We start from the raw sequence: 15570 nt of genomic DNA, 5'->3' as shown, positions 1-15570 counted from the left end.
TTATGACTGTTTGATATTTGCCATGTTGGGGGCTGTGACCGGTCGGAATCCCAATTTCTTTCTTTTCCAGTGCTGCTTGCCGGTGGTCACACGGGGACCCCACCCCTGCAGGTGCTAGTTCAGACTATCTCAATGGAGTAGGTACTCTCTTGGTCCAATTGCCCCTGGCTGGTGAGCCTCCATTACTTTTCTTTTGCTGTCGGTGAAATAAGCTTTCATTTCAAGACTCACGCTCGCGATTCTATCTTTTGCTCCCCCGATACGTACAGCATCATGGCTGACCTTGAGACCTCTGGGATGGCAGACGATATCAGCAGCACTGTGGCTGGAGAAAAAAAGACAATGACCAAAAAGACAATGACCACATTTCAGTATGCGATCACCATTGTGTCTCTTCTACTGGGCATGTTTCTGGTATGTACATTATCATTCATCCCTTGCTGCCCACCATCTCTCCACGATTTACTAACCTGATCGCAGACAGCTTTAGATCTGGTAGGCAACAAATAAACGATGCTCCCAACTTCATGAATTCCTAATAATCGATACCAAAGACTATCATTTCAACAGCTCTCCCCCGAATAACGCACGACTTTCACAGCCTGAATGATGTGGGCTGGTACGGCTCGGCCTTCTTCCTCACCATGTGTGTCTTCCAGACACTCTGGGGAAAGTTGTACAAACATTGTCCCATAAAGTACACGTTCGTGAGTGCGATTGTTAGCTTCGAGCTGGGAACCCTCGGCTGTGGTACGTTCACTGCACCCTAAATCGGCTGATCTTCAACACTCATCATTCCTTCAGCGGTGTCATCCAACAGTGCTGGCTTCATTGCCGGGCGGGCAGTCGCTGGATTTGGTGGTGCTGGCATTATCTCTGGCACTTATATCATTCTGGCACACATCGTACCCCCCGAGAAGGTTCCTATTTTCTACGGCTTGAACGGAATTATTTTCACTGTTGCTAGTATTGCAGGGCCACTTATTGGCGGCGCTTTTACATCCGATGTGACCTGGAGATGGTGGTAAGTAGCACCCTCTATCCATCCTACACAGACGACATAATTAATTAGTCGTCCTTAAAGCTTCTACATCAATCTACCCCTTGGGGGCATCGCTGTCGCTGCACTGCTTCTTACCCTCAACCTTCCCCGTTCTGCGCAGCCAGTGAAAGCATCGCCACTCGAAATTCTCTCGAAACTTGATATCCCAGGTTGCGTGGTCATCACCGGCGCTCTGATATGTTACCTTCTGGCACTCCAATCTGGCGGGATCACGAAGCCCTGGGATTCCGCGGAACCCATCGGACTATTAATTGGATGGCTAGTGTTAACTCTACTATTCGCGATCGTCGAATGGATCCAGAAAGACGACGCATTAGTTGCTTCACGATACCTGCGCAACAGGGGGGTGCTCAGCTGCTGCGTGTTTGTCTTCTTGTATGTCAACCCATCGCTCCCCAAGACAATCAAATGAAGGACCTAACCCGCAATAGTCTAAACGCAGCCAACTACATTCGGGTATACTATCTCCCCTTATACTTCCAAGCCATCGACAACGCCTCACCCGTCCGCAGCGGGGTTCTCCTCCTCGCCTACATTGTTCCAACCTGTACGCCTTCCTTCAATTCCCACACATCCCCATCCCCCACACTAACCACCTACCCACCATATCAGCTGTATTCACCATGCTTGCCGGAGCCCTCCTTAGCAAAACCGGCTACTACCAGCCCTTCCTGCTCGTCGGAGCCGCAATCGTCACCGTCGGATCCGGACTCATCTGGACCCTCAACATTGATATCACCTCCGCAAAAGCAATTGGGTACCAAATCCTGGCAGGCGCAGGCGACGGCATATGCGTCCAGGTCCCCGTCACCGCTGTCCAAGCCTTCGTAGACCAAGCCGACATTGCAACCGTGACGGCCCTAGTTCTATGTACCGTACCCACCACAACCCCCCCCCTCTCATATCATAGTCCAACACTGACCCAAGCAAAAGTCTTCCAACTAGGCAGCGGAGTTATTGGCGTCGCAGCCGGCGAAAGCGTCTTCTCCAACCAATTAATAAAAAATCTGCCCCGGGATGCACCAGGAATATCTGCATCCCGGGTTCTTGCCGCCGGGGCGTCACAGCTGGAGAACGTCTTCGGGGCAGAAGCAGTGAAGGGGGCTCGGAAGGCGTATATGGCAGGGATGAAGGATGCGTGGATTTTGACCCTGGGGTTATGCGGAGTAGCATTTGTGGTGGCGTTGCTAGCACCGTCGGTGTCAATTTTCGGGAAGACGGGGGTAAGGAGTGGAGATCTGTCTGAGGGGGAGGAAGGAGAAGAAGAAGAAAAAGGGAAAAATGGGGAGGTGGTGGATGTGGTGATCAAGGCGTGAGATGAGCAGGGAGCTGCAAGGTGATTTTTCTCCCCTCCATATATAGAGTTGGTATGTTGGTCAGGGATAACATATGTAGATTTAGATCGTAATAAAATACTAGGCAGAGTTTACTGGTTGTGGTGGTGAATACTATGGTCGGACTACTTTGCTCCCCTATCATTGATAGGCAAGGATTTGTATTGTGTGGGAAGGGAAAGAAAGGGCCAAGAAAATGAAGACTGGATTGGTGCTGAAGTTTTTTTCTTCTTGTCACTGAAAACCGAGTACGGTACTTCGAAGCCTAGAGGGACTTGAGAAAATCTGGCTACCTATCTCGGGAGATTCTGTAGACGTGAATGTTCAGAGGGGGGGGGTAACACCGGCCAGGCTATAGCCACACTTTCTACCTACTCGATCCTTGTATCTTAAGCAGTCTGTTCTATGTAAAATGAAATGGTGAAGGTTTTGCTGACTATTGAAAGTAGAAAAGTAGGCATTACATATCATGGTAGGCAGAGTAAGCGGAAAGTGTGGTTATAACGGACGCCGGTCTGTGTGACTGTAACGCTTCCCCCTTACCGCCCCTTCTATTTTTTGTATAGAGACCAAATCTGTCTTAACTAGTCACTTGATTCTTAAAGAACGTTGTGTTGTGTCATATCTCGCATATCATAATTCCACGAGCAGATATCATGTAATCAGCAGCAAGTATGAAAGTAAAGAACAAGATATTCCCGAAAGTCATTACGGTAAAATTCAGATGAATTCATCAAAGGTCAGTCGGTCCATCCGGCGAAGGTGCTTTCTTCTTCTTTTTTCGGAGCAACACGCGCGCTGTGGGGTTGGGAAAATTGTATTCAAATGCAGAAATCCCGTCTGGTCGTACCGTCTGGTCTAATTTGAAGTCGTACTCGGTTAACAAAGTACCGAGGACCATTTTGATGACATTCGAGGCCATGAATCGGCCCGGACACGAGTTCTGGCCATGGCCAAAGTGCAGAACTGAATTGCTGGTCGTTGCGAATTGATGTCGGTGTGCTTCCGCTGGAGTTTGTCGCATGCGGTAGTAGCGGAGACCGTCAAACCGCGTAGGGTCAGCCACACTGTCGTGCTGGATGGGGACAATTGCAAACTCGACGTGCGCGCCGGCTGGTAGATGAAGACCGTCGCTGAGCTGGGTAGCCTCGATGATCTTTCGCTTGTATCCCACTGAGATTATTAGCGGTTTACGAGTAAATTATATATGGCATGGGTTAGTTACTCACTGAGACTCGGCGGATGCATTCTCTGTGACTCCTTCATGAAACTGTCTAGTCTGCGCATGCGGAGCAGAGTTGTTTTTCGCCATCCCCCATCGGCTTCTATTGCGTCCTGGACCTCCTGTCGGAGCTCGTCCTGGTACTCCGGGTGGGCGCATAGGTCATACAGGCACTCGGTTAGTGCCATGGCGGTGGTGTGGTTAGATGCTAGAGAAAGTGATAGGACCATGGCTGCCAAACTCAGTGGCTCTGCATCGCGCCCTTCGGCTTGCTCGATAAGATACTGTAAGACATCGGGGAACTCGGACTTGCCCATGCGCGATATCTCATCGGCTCTCTGGGCGATAATACGTTTTCTGTATCGGATATATGGAAGCAAGATGCGCTTGGCTTTCCAAAAATTCCACGAAATTTCCCACGAGCAGGGAAGAAACCAAGAGGCCAGTGTTTTAAACCCATAGGGAACCAGTCGGATGGAGATGGCTGTGGCGAAGATGTTGTTTAGGTAGCCTTCGGCCGCGTTGAGCCAATGTTCATCGTCACGCAGCTCCCTACCACCGAAAATTCGGGCAGAAATCCGACCGACGATTTTGTGTAGAGTGTGGAAAGCTTCAACACTCGTCCATTCATCCTCGCTGATGGACTGTGGGATTTCTTTGGTAAAGGCGGCGTCCAGTTCCCTGCGCACGGTCGGGATTAGGATAGCCAGTTGCGGGTTGAGCTTCCGCTTCAGCACGTGAACGAATAAACGGGTGGAGTTCAGAATTTCCAAGTGAGTGAATTTGCTCTGCATGTTATCGAGATTGGCTTTCATGGCGTTGGCCCGTTGGACGGGAAGCTTCCGGATCTCATCTAGGTACTTATGCGGCAGGACGACGACGTCATTGCCGGTCAGTTTCCATGGCTGGTCCTTGTATTGGGAATAACCCTTCTGGAGAACGAGCTGGGCGGATTGGAAGAACTCCCATCGGGCCAGCCATGCGTGGCGGGATCCGACGAACGGCGCTGTCACGGCCGCATTGCCGGTGGTGGTGGTTGTCAGGAAGGTGGGGCGCATCAAAAGGTGGAGGAGTGAAGTTGTTGTCCCAACTAGTAATAGTAATAGTATTAGTACTATCAGTAGGGCTAAACCGATCGGCCATGGAAGTGATGGCACAGCCTTGCTCAGGTGGGTCGGCAGCGACTGGAGTTGAGTCGGATGGAAGCCGTCCATCCTGGATGGTCAGTCAAATTGAACAACTCAGATCAAGAGAGGCAGAGGAGGACTTATACCGTGGGCAACGACTGTGCTTTTCCCCAACGCTCTATCTCTCAATCTGTCGTGGCAAGCAAACATTTTGGTCGGGGGTGATGGACAAGGCTGCGTGCAGGACGTCCAGGATAGCATCGATTTTAGACCCCTGTTGCTGGTGGGCCCAAGACAAAGCGAGCTGGCCATCCATCCATCTGTAAGTTTGTTTGTCCATGGGTTGGTTAATCGGCTTGCTTATGTCGAGCCTCAGAGCCTTGCTCACCGTCACGAGAAACAAATCATCCAAACCAGCTCCCGCCCGCCTTTCTTCCCCTCCCCTCTTTCCTCTCCCTCTTTCTCTCTCTCTCTCTCACACACACACACATCCATTCGACTTTCCATCCATCCATCGCCATGACATTTGGTATCTCTCTGTGCGCAGCTGTCATAACAGCTCTACTGGTAGGCTAAATACGCAGTTCGTGTGTCTTTTACTCAATGCCTACTAATTGCGTCCTGACTGACAGCTGCCGGTCCTCGGGGCCATCCGTCGGCTCTACTTCCACCCGCTGTCCCGCTATAACGGCCCGCGTCTCTGGGCCTTAACCCGCCTCCCTTACATGTTCGCCTTCCGATCGGGCCAGTTAGCGCACAAAATCAAATCCTTCCATGAGATTTACGGTGACACTGTCCGCGTGGCCCCTAATGAGGTGTCATTCATCGATCCCAGTGCCGTAAAGGATATCTACAACCGTCGTCCCAATTCACACTACAAATCCCTCCCCAAGGACCCAGTCCGTCAGCCACCCCCGCGACCCGGGCAGCCCATCAACATCCTCGAGGCAGGCGATGAAGACCATACGCGACTACGAAAAGCCTATGCGGTCTCCTTTAGTACCCAGGCATTGACCGCTCAGGAACCACTGGTCACTTCGTACGTTCGCAAAATGATCGCCCAGATGAAGTCCTGGGCAAGCAGCGCAGCAATTGTCGACCTCCAAGACTGGGTCAGCTACTGTACATTCGATATCATCTGCTCACTCAGCCTTGGGGAAGACTTTGGCTGTCTGGACCAGGATCGATACCATGAATGGGTTGGGATGCTTGTCCACTCCCTGAAAGGCAAAGTCCAACTTGCGTCGTGCCGCTTCTATCCCTGGCTCTTCAACTATCTGGTCAAGAGGCTGCCTAAAAGCGCCATGCTTATGGCGGCAAAGCACCAGGCGACCACAAAAGAGAAGGTTCAAAAGCGCTTGCACACGAATGTAGACCGACCAGACTTCCTATCGCACCTTCAACGTTCCAAACACGAGCTCACGGACGGGGAAATGGAAATCAACGCGGCTACCTTGATCTTCGCAGGGAGTCATACGCTTCAGACTGGCATAACGGGTATCCTATTCCGCCTCCTACAAAACCCCGACGCGCTGTCTCGGGTGACGGAAGAGGTTCGGAGTAGCTTCGCAACGGCGGAGGACATCGATTACAGGAAGCTGTCGAAGCTACCCATCCTAGAAGCAGCCATCAAAGAAGGTATCCGACTAACCTCTCCCGTGCCACTGGGCCTTACTCGCCTCGTCCCCGCCGGAGGCCACACCATCTGCGACGAATTCTTCCCCGAAGGCGTAAGTACCCTCCCCTCTCCCCGTCCTATCACCCCCACCCACCACCAGACTAACCCAACCACAGACCATAGTCTCCTACATGCAATGGGCTGCCAACGTCTCCCCCCAAAACTACACCAAGCCAAACGAATTCCATTTAGACCGCTGGCTCAACTCCAACGAAGGCCCCTTCGCCAACGACCAGCGATCCGCCACACAGCCTTTCCTCCAGGGCCCACGGGATTGCATCGGACAGAATCTAGCTCGGATGGAGATCTCCCTCATCCTCGGGCATATTCTCTATAATTTTGATCTGGACTTGCCTCAGGGAAACAAAGGTCTAGGTAAATGGGAAGATCAAGAGACGTATGCAGTTTGGTTGAAATCGCCTCTCCCGGTGAAGTTAACGGCACGTTGATCGGGTCCTGCTGCTCCCTACTAAGAGACACCGGACGAATTCACAATACCATCTTCCAAGCTCAACGCTACGCTCCGGCACATATGAACGGAAACAATACGACAATAGATTCCCACAGCGACTTTCATATACACATATGGATAATATAGACGATCGATCTAGTATATAAAAAAACGCACATACACCAGTAAACAAGTCTCACCATTACACCCTTCATTCAGAATATCTCAACACATACTGCTACACATCATCCTCATCCGAGAAAAAAACAACCTCTCGAATAGTGCATCGTAACAACACACCCACCATGTTATTTCTTTTTTCTTTTCATAAAAATAGGAAGATACCAAATCCAATTCCACAAATATCTATCCATCTGTAACAACCGAGTTGATCTACGTAGATCAAGAATACCAAGCTTTCACCCGCAGAAATTACACATCCTATCCATGTCCATGTCCATGTCCTGACGTACCGGATTAATTCAAGTACTCCATACTGTACCATGTACTATGTATTATGCACTATGTAGTGCTGCATTCCATTCCTAAATATATCCCGCATAATCACATGCGGGGAACTAATCGTCAAGGAATCAAGAAAGGAGGCGGGGAAACACCAAATCTTGATTCCAACCTTCCAACCTGCCCATCTAGACCCTAACTATACCCGCAAGGGGCTAATTTACGCTCGGACCAAGAATGAACGGATACAACACATAATTCTCATTTTATGCCAGCCAAGTAGGAAACATCCCGAAAGAATCCCATTTCCATCTACCTACCTAAGGTAAACTTAAGGGATGAATCTATATCTATCCGAAATGCTTCTCAAAGTATTCCCTGACAGTAATCAGCTCAGGATCTGATTTCTCGCCCTTAGCTTCCAGAGCTGCTTTCTTCAGCGCCTGACTGGGTTTGATATCGTTAGGGGGGCCGAAGAAATTGCCGTTCGTGTATTGGGTGAATGTGAAGATGTCTCGGATTTCTTCCAGTGCTGGGACGCCGTAGGTGGGGAAGTCGGCGGGGGTGGTTTGGGGGACGAAGCGGGCTTTTTTGCCGGTTACTAGGTGGATGTCAGCCATGGTTTGATTTGGTTTGGTGATGGGGGCTATGGAGTAACAGGGGGGATACCGTCGGTAAAGGTCTGGGCCATGTCCTGGAAGGTGATTGTATCGCTGAAACACTGTACGGTTTGTCGATGGTAAGGTAGTGGGTCCAGGAACATGCCGTGAATCATATCGCCAAAGTCATCGGTGATGGAAATCCAAGGCACCTCGCCAGGACCGCCCAGGTAAGGGCTCGCGAAATTCAGATAGCCCTCTGGGTCTGGCTGCGTCGGAAACCCGCCAAAGCATGCGGCATATTCCGGGGAGAGAAAGTTTTCCATGTACCAGCCTGGGATTGCTCCGATGACGGCGTCGAATCCTGGCTGGCGCAGCGCGTGTTGGAAGACATTGTGTTTCTCTTCGTATCCCTTTACTAGAACTTTGCCGTTGGTGTAGTTGGCAGAGCGCTCGCACGTGCTGTAGATCATGACCTTGACGCCTAGGTCGGCGGCCAGAGAGATCAGGTTGCACCCGAAGATGGTATCATCGATTCCCTCGGGGGTTGGGAAGGCCTGGTGAGGTGGACCGGGTCAGCTTGTGATTGTCGGAGGGTCCGGGTGGGAGGAGCTACGTACCGGATCATGGTGGTTGGTGTTCAACCAGAAGCCCCAGGCACCGGTCAAGGCTTGACGCATTTCCTCTTGATTGAAGCCATCGGCCTTGATGACCTCGGCGCCGAGACTGGCGAGTTTCTGGGCTGGGGGCGAGGAAGGGTTGCGCGTCAAAGCGCGAACATGGAAGCCCGCGGTGCTTTGCAGCAGGGACCGAGCGACGGCACCGCCTTGGGCACCTGCGAGGGCATTCCCATTAGCCGGGAAACAAGGCCGGTAGAGAAGCTCACTCACCGGTGGCACCGTATACGACAACGGTCTTGGTCAGAGGGGCCATGGTTGTTTGTTGTCTTGTCCTCGTGGTCGAAGATGTGGTTGAAGGTGGCCTTGGGTGGTAAGGGGCTGTTCTGGCCCGTATTTATGCAGTCATTCCCGGGGCATGTGATAGCCGTCAACTGGCTACACCTCGAACAGCGGTGAACGATGGTGTTCATTCCACCTGCAGTCGATCGGTTCTAGTGCTGATATTGCCGCACTGACATCGATGGCGTACCACCATCCTCAACTTCCGAGGTGCCGATTTGCCGAGTTGCTCAAAAGACAGAAAGCTTCATCGGTCAGGCCTTGCGTTGGTTTCCACACGGGACGGCAGATTTGGATGTCTCTCTGCCGTCGTCATCATCTCATCCCTTGAATAGTCGGTGTGTGAGCCGCTCGTGCATGTACTCCTTACCGGAATTGTGGCATCAATTTTCCGGTTTCAACGGGCGCTGTCATGTTAATCCCCGTGTCCCGAAGAACTGGAACGGTCGATTTGAATCGGCCAATATGCATTCAATATGATGATAGATGTTTCTGATGGCGATCAGATGCAGAGGGATTAAAGATCAGGTATTCTATGCAACGTCACACAAGCAAGGGACACACTCCTTGGTGTCGTTATGCTAGAACGTCCATGAAGTGCGAGACTCCTAGTAACCGAGGCGTAGGAGATAGACCACTGAAGCGCACTGGTGGAAGAGCACAAGGTTGGGGTTTTCCTTGATTTCTCACTGCCATTGTTCATACCGCACGTAGCATCATGGAAGGAGATGGCTGCAGGTCAACCATGACGAATGGTAACATCGCGGCCAGGGAGAGAATGAGACCGAGGTCGAGGCCTTCCTTGATTCCTCACTGGGGTGGAATATGCCGCACGTAATCTTGTGGACGAAGAAGACTGCAGACCAAACGCGATCATGGTAACATCCGTGGCCCGGGAGAAGATGAGATCGAGATCGAGACCTTCCCAGATTGCTCGCTGCGCTAATTTGTGCCGCACATAACACCTTAGTCACTCACTATCCTCAGACGTAGAGACTGAATCTGCAATCAGGTACTCGGCAGGGCCTCATAGAGGGGGGATGCTGCACGTCATACTCGAGGAATGGTAACATTGTTGGTCGGGGAGAGGACGAGGTCGTAGACTATAAATCGAACCAAAGAGCCTGCAAACTGATCTGCCGGCTTCAACCCCAATAGTGCGACGCCGCCCTCATACCCATCTTCGATCCCGAGTATCACATATCTTGTCTTGCACGATGGGCTCGTGGGCATCGGAGGGCCTTGCCCACGCGTTGCAACGCCAGGTGGAGCTGTCTGAGGCCACTGTAGCCATTCGGAGTGGCGACCACGCGTTGACCTTCAAAGAACTACACAACCGGGCGCTTCATCTGGCCGAGCAAATCGATCGAAAACGACTAGGCACCGAGTTTCCCGTCTCCATTCTGGCTCCTCGGGGCATCAATCATGTGCTTGCCCAGGTTGCCGTGATCTATGCGGGAGGAAGCTGTGTCCCCTTAGATGTGAAGCAGCCTGACGACTATCTGGACGGCCTGCTCGCCCATCTCCACTGCAGCCTGGTCATCACCGATCCAGAGCACCAAGGCCGGCTCGTGGCATACGATCATCTGGTGGCCGATCATGAGGCCAGTACGCCGCGGATCCGCGCCGTGGATGATGATGCTTGGAGGCCATACCCCTCGGTCGAGGGGGCATGCTCACACATCTTCCACACCTCGGGGACCACGGGAAAGCCCAAGGCAGTCCAGGTCCTGGGGCAGGGCATCCTCAATTTAGCCTCCAGTGGGACGTATTTAGCAGAACGAGGGCAGCGATTTGCCCATGTGGGCAATGTCTCCTTCGATGCTGCGCTGTTTGAGATCTGGGTTTCGCTACTGAGTGGCTGCTCCCTGGTAGTCATTCCCCAGGAGGTGGTGTTGGAGCCCGTGGCCTTCTCGGATCGTCTTCGCTCGGAGAAGATCGACGTGATGCTTCTTACCCCGGCGTTGCTGACCTCCACCGCCAACGCCATTCCCAATGCCTTTGCCACTTTGCACACGCTCTATACTGGTGGAGAGGCGATCAACGTCCCGGCGGTGCGGACCATCTTCGAAAATGGTGCCCCGCAAAGACTGGTCAATCTATACGGCCCAACAGAGTGCACAGTGTACTGCCTCTGTCATAAAGTGTCGGCCGCCGATGTGGAGGACAACCACATTCCCCTTGGTCACCCTATTGACAACATGGATGCCTTCGTGGTCGATGACGATCTGAATCCAGTCAATCCGGGCGAGGTTGGGGAGCTGCTTGTGCGCGGGACTGGGGTTTCCCGGGGATACTATGGCGAGGAGGAGAAGACCGCAAAGGCCTTTGTGCGCGCTGCCCATCTCGCCGGATCAGAGAGCGCCAGCAGCCACTGCTACCGAACGGGAGACCTGGTGCGACGCAACGCAGCGGGCTCGTATGATTTCATCGGCCGGAAGGACAACCAGGTCAAAATCCGGGGCCAGCGAATCGAGCTGGAGGCCGTGGAGCTCCTATTGCTGGAAACCGGTCTTGTCCGCGCCGCCACTGTACTGAAGGTGCAACCGGAGGATTCCACCCTACCAGCCCTGTTGCTGGCCTACGTGATCCCCGCCTCGTCGACAGTGGATGCCAACGCAATCATCCGGGAGTTCATCCGGCGGACGCCACATATGGTGCCGCGAATCGAGTTTCTCGAGGAATTTCCCCTGCGTCTCACGGGCAAGGTCGATCGTAAGTTATTGGAACATCAATACCTCGACAAGATGCGTAAGGCTCGCCGCAGCCTCGTATCTTCCGGCAAGAAAGGCCCTCGCGGCCAATCTTTTCCTGCCCTGCTGGAGTACTTGGAGGTGCTCTGGCGTGAGATCTTATGTCTGCCCGTCGACCGATTGCACAACTCGGACGATTTCTTCCACATCGGCGGAACCTCGTTGCAGGCCGCCACCTTGGTCGCTCGGGTGCGACAGGCACTTGCCGTGGAGTTGCCATCTGCCGCGCTATATGAGCATTCCACGCTCGAGGGCCTAGCCCGCCTGGTGCAGAGTCTCCAAGCTGGGACGGTGCATGATGCCCACCGGCAGACCGAGGAGGTCTGGCGGGAAGACTGTGAGTTGGGCAAGGATGTCACGCCCCTCCCCGGTGCCCTCCCCGACTGGAAAAGCCCGGACGAGGGCCGAGTGTTCTTGACGGGGGCCACAGGATTCGTCGGGGCGTTTTTGCTGTATGAACTTCTCCAGATGCCGGCCGTCCGCAGGGTCGCCTGTCTGATCCGGGCCAAGGATGTGGTGACGGGCATGGCTCGGCTGCGACAGAATCTTGCAAAATATCAGATTCGCCTTGAGCCGGGAATGGAGGACAGGATTTTCATCGTGCCAGGGGACTTTGGGCAGCCCAATATTGGGTTGGACCCGTACCTGTACGAGCTCCTGGCGGCCTGGTCGAGTGTGGTCTTCCACTTGGGAGCCCACGTCAACTACGTGCAACCGTACTCCAGCCACCGCGCAGCCAATGTGCACGGCACGCTCCGCATGATCGAGTTCGCCAATTCGCAGCGGCCCAAGATGCTCCATTATTCCTCCAGCATTGCCGCCTACGGCCCGTCGGGTTTCGTGCTCGGGGCGCGGGCAATCCCAGAGGATGCGCGCCCGCGGGAGTACATGCGCGCTCTGGAATATGACACGGGGTACTCGCAGAGCCAGATGGTGGCCGAGACGGTCATCTGGAATGCCATTGACAACGGGCTCCCTGTCGCCATCTACCGGCCTGGCTTCGTGCTGGGGCACACGCAGAGCGGAATCAGCAATCCAGACGACTTCGCTGGACGACTCTTCAAGAGTTGTCTCGAGATGGGCTGCTATCCCATCCTTCCCGCCCAGCGCAAGGAATTTATTCCCGTCGATTTCGTTGTGGGCGCCTTGCTGCATATCGCTGCCTCTCCAGCAAAGCTCCGCAAGGCTTACAATCTCATCCAGCCTCGACACGAGGCAGCTATCGACATGGTCACAACCTTCAAGATCCTCAACGATCTATCACCCACCCCAATGCAGGGGATGCCGTATGCCGACTGGGTCCGACGCTTCTCGCTGGAGCTGCGAGACCCGTTACATCCCCTGATCCCCATGCTACAGGAGAAGGTCCTCGGGGACCTGACACGGTGGGAGATCCAGGAGCACATGGCTGTTTACGGCACGGACAATCTCCGGCAGGCGCTCGCCGATGCTCCGGGGCTGTTATACTGTGAGCCGATGTCGGCGCTGTTTAAGCGGTATGTCACGCAGTGGATGCCGTCCCAGTTACCGCAGAAATAATCTTCAATCTCCCGGTGGGTACGAGACCTCTATAATGTCCCTAATCTTTCTGTATTATTCCCTCGAAAGCGAAATTGAACCTTTTTCTTGCTCTTTGGCGTGTTTGGCATATAGGTGGTAGCAGACAGACACATAATGAGCTGCTAGGTCACAGAAAGGCTCTGTCAGCTGGCGCCAGTCGGGAAGGTCTTGTCCTCCTGCGATGGTCGTGGTACCAGGAGATAGATAAATAAATAGATTGTGAGGTCTTTCGCTTGTTCCGCCATCTCCACCTTGTAATCAAGGCCCGGTCAGATGGTTGTCGATGACCTCTCCTGTCATTTAGTATCTCTCTTTATGTTGGTCCAACTGTTGTGAGCCCTCCTGTTCCACTCAAGGCGAGTCCAGCTCATTCGTAACGGTGTTTCAAGCACTTTGGGACGACTGTTCGGGTATCGCGCTCCCAACCCCAGCCTTGAGGTCCGCCGCGTCACCCACAAGGCGCAAAAGCTGGGGCAATTTGGGGGTGCTGGTGAGAACCAATCGGTTTGACGCAGCGCAGATTGTTATTGTGAAGAGCAAGGCCGGTGAACTAGAGCTGTCAGCCTAGTGATACGTGCTTGCACATGATAAATTGTCTTGAGCTGGAAGAATGATATCTTTGCATATTAAACAAGCCTTGCAACAACGGCTCTGTCTATGATATGAGCATGTTCTTCATTTCGGCTCTAGGACCCGGAGTATACCTGTCGGAGATGACCAAGTGTAGAACCCTATTTCAGGTAGATAGATCACCATGACCTGGAGCACACTTCTTTGCGTCGAATGGAAAGATTGTTTGAGTTTAATCCGTTTCATGGTCTTTTCGTGAGCACCAGAAACACACCATGCGTGCAAGTCGTCAAATCAGATACTTTTTTCATCTGTCGACTGCGACACAAAGGGGGGATGACCCATGATAACACGCGGGATCCTCCCCGTTAATAGCTTTCTGCGCCCATGCAAGCTCTGGGCCAGATTTTGATCCCAGCCGATCCGAGGAAAGGTTAACCAAGAATATACCCCAGCCATCCGTCCACCAGCTCTCGGTCATCATATCAAGTGCAACACCATAATAGGCGAGGAGTACGAGGGCATTGGTATTATCTTCCATCAAAAGATCCAAGAATCCCAAGTCTACCACAGCAGGCCACCTCAAGATAGTTGAAGCGGGATTCTCCACCGTGGTTGACAGTTGCAACAATTCAAGTAGCTTCTGAGTAGCAAATTCAACCACTGAGCCGGTGCGATCATGGTAGTCTGCCTCAGCAGATCGCGCCTGGCCGTTCTTTATACTTTGTATCCGAGCATACAGCTCCCAGACATGCGTCGTCTTCGATGTTTGACGTGGCTGCCGATCAACTTGCAGTAGATCTCTCATGCCTCCTGCTTCAATCCATGGACGGGCCTCCGCCACAATAGACGCCACTCCCCGAACCAGCTTGAACACTTCAAGAACAGCCGAGACACTCTGGGCTCTCAGATTGACCTTAGGGCCATGCGCAGCAAAAGAGAACATGGCGACAAAGCAGGGCAAATGCGAACAAAGCATGGCAGTTTCCTGTGTCACATTTTTCAGCAGAGGGGTGCATAAAGATAGCGAAATGTTGTTGTGAGTCATAGCGACCTCAGTATACCGATGTCGTCGCTCAACAGGACCATGGTGACTGAGGTGGAGGGCCGATAAAGCCAACAAACTGTGCATCAGAAACGGGTATGAAAGAGCCACCTGCGGAACAAACTCCCGCAGTACCTTCTCCGTCGATATTTCGTGAACCAGTGTCTGTACGGTCGCCACATGCCAGTGGTTCAAGAGCTCCAGGTCGAGGAGGTGGAGCTGGGAGCTTTCATATGCAAGGAACTCCACCCGCCTATCTGACCTACCGGCCCTGTGATGTGCTGCTGTTAGTACGTCATGGCTGTTGAAGGAGCATCTTATCTTCTTCTTCTGGCAAGAGGCGCACATAGGCCGAGCCTCATTGCATTTGATCCTGCGTTGTTTGCATTGGGCGCAGCCGTGATGGGAGTTGGCATGAGTGCGTCGCGATGGCATATCCTGTATCCACTATGTATTGACACAAAGCCCTACGGACAACAAGTCGCTGTGAAATGTGGAATACCATGGGCGGGCAGGTTGAATGTGCGGCTGTTGAATGCAAGAGAATCCCGGGGGAAATCGCGATCTCGGCGAGGTGGACCCGAGACCTGAGGCAGCAAAGACACGGGGTGTCGTAAACTATCCCCTTTAAGGAATGGTTTGCGAAATCCCATAGTGGAGACCCGAGATCGGTTATGCTCGGCCAATCAGCAATTGCCTCGCTCTATTCTTATCACCACCGGCACCCAGTGAGCATCATGAACATCG

General features: G+C 52.9%; 6 protein-coding genes across 6 annotated transcripts; 3 read left to right on the top strand and 3 right to left on the bottom strand.

Annotated features, from left to right (window-relative positions):
- Positions 1-273: 273 nt before the first annotated feature.
- Positions 274-2379, top strand: BO94DRAFT_580563 (MDR family MFS transporter; the record flags this gene model as incomplete). Its single annotated transcript, XM_025615335.1, has 8 exons — positions 274-414; positions 481-495; positions 555-750; positions 805-1024; positions 1085-1438; positions 1495-1610; positions 1676-1933; positions 1997-2379. 8 exons carry the CDS (start codon positions 274-276, stop codon positions 2377-2379), a joined length of 1683 nt encoding a protein of 560 aa, XP_025473493.1.
- A 508-nt stretch (positions 2380-2887) lies between these two features.
- BO94DRAFT_506209 (cytochrome P450) lies at positions 2888-4677 on the bottom strand (the record flags this gene model as incomplete). Its single annotated transcript, XM_025609566.1, has 2 exons — positions 2888-3570; positions 3627-4677. 2 exons carry the CDS (start codon positions 4675-4677, stop codon positions 3131-3133), a joined length of 1491 nt encoding a protein of 496 aa, XP_025473492.1. The 3' UTR covers positions 2888-3130.
- Positions 4678-5232: 555 nt separating this feature from the next.
- On the top strand, positions 5233-7179 carry BO94DRAFT_530099 (cytochrome P450). Its single transcript, XM_025610610.1, has 3 exons — positions 5233-5313; positions 5379-6476; positions 6541-7179. The coding sequence occupies exons 1-3, from the start codon at positions 5266-5268 to the stop codon at positions 6871-6873; spliced, it is 1479 nt and encodes a 492-aa protein (XP_025473491.1). The 5' UTR covers positions 5233-5265; the 3' UTR covers positions 6874-7179.
- A 418-nt stretch (positions 7180-7597) lies between these two features.
- BO94DRAFT_506202 (NmrA/HSCARG family protein) lies at positions 7598-8869 on the bottom strand (the record flags this gene model as incomplete). The annotated part of the gene is made up of 4 exons (XM_025609565.1): positions 7598-7938; positions 8007-8493; positions 8557-8771; positions 8827-8869. The coding sequence occupies 4 exons, from the start codon at positions 8867-8869 to the stop codon at positions 7688-7690; spliced, it is 996 nt and encodes a 331-aa protein (XP_025473490.1). The 3' UTR covers positions 7598-7687.
- A 986-nt stretch (positions 8870-9855) lies between these two features.
- BO94DRAFT_18351 (non-ribosomal peptide synthetase) lies at positions 9856-13636 on the top strand. Its single transcript, XM_025605992.1, has one exon. It carries the CDS (start codon positions 10113-10115, stop codon positions 13185-13187), a length of 3075 nt encoding a protein of 1024 aa, XP_025473489.1. The 5' UTR covers positions 9856-10112; the 3' UTR covers positions 13188-13636.
- Positions 13637-15349, bottom strand: BO94DRAFT_18350 (Zn(II)2Cys6 transcription factor domain-containing protein). The gene has a single exon (XM_025605991.1). The coding sequence runs from the start codon at positions 15256-15258 to the stop codon at positions 14086-14088; it is 1173 nt and encodes a 390-aa protein (XP_025473488.1). The 5' UTR covers positions 15259-15349; the 3' UTR covers positions 13637-14085.
- Positions 15350-15570: the final 221 nt, after the last annotated feature.

This window comes from Aspergillus sclerotioniger (genome assembly GCF_003184525.1).
Source record: "Aspergillus sclerotioniger CBS 115572 chromosome Unknown BO94scaffold_1, whole genome shotgun sequence".
In the NCBI taxonomy this organism is placed as follows: domain Eukaryota; kingdom Fungi; phylum Ascomycota; class Eurotiomycetes; order Eurotiales; family Aspergillaceae; genus Aspergillus; species Aspergillus sclerotioniger.
This window is presented reverse-complemented; position numbering and strand designations above follow the sequence as displayed.

Bases quoted from the DNA above. Each gene is read 5' to 3' on its own strand.
- BO94DRAFT_18350 (XM_025605991.1), bottom strand. From the start codon at position 15,258: ATGCCATCGCGACGCACTCATGCCAACTCCCATCACGGCTGCGCCCAA.
- BO94DRAFT_530099 (XM_025610610.1), top strand. From the start codon at position 5,266: ATGACATTTGGTATCTCTCTGTGCGCAGCTGTCATAACAGCTCTACTG. The intron at 5,314-5,378 runs GTAGGCTAAATA...CCTGACTGACAG, and splicing joins CTGTCATAACAGCTCTACTG to CTGCCGGTCCTCGGGGCCAT. The intron at 6,477-6,540 runs GTAAGTACCCTC...ACCCAACCACAG, and splicing joins ACGAATTCTTCCCCGAAGGC to ACCATAGTCTCCTACATGCA.
- BO94DRAFT_18351 (XM_025605992.1), top strand. From the start codon at position 10,113: ATGGGCTCGTGGGCATCGGAGGGCCTTGCCCACGCGTTGCAACGCCAG.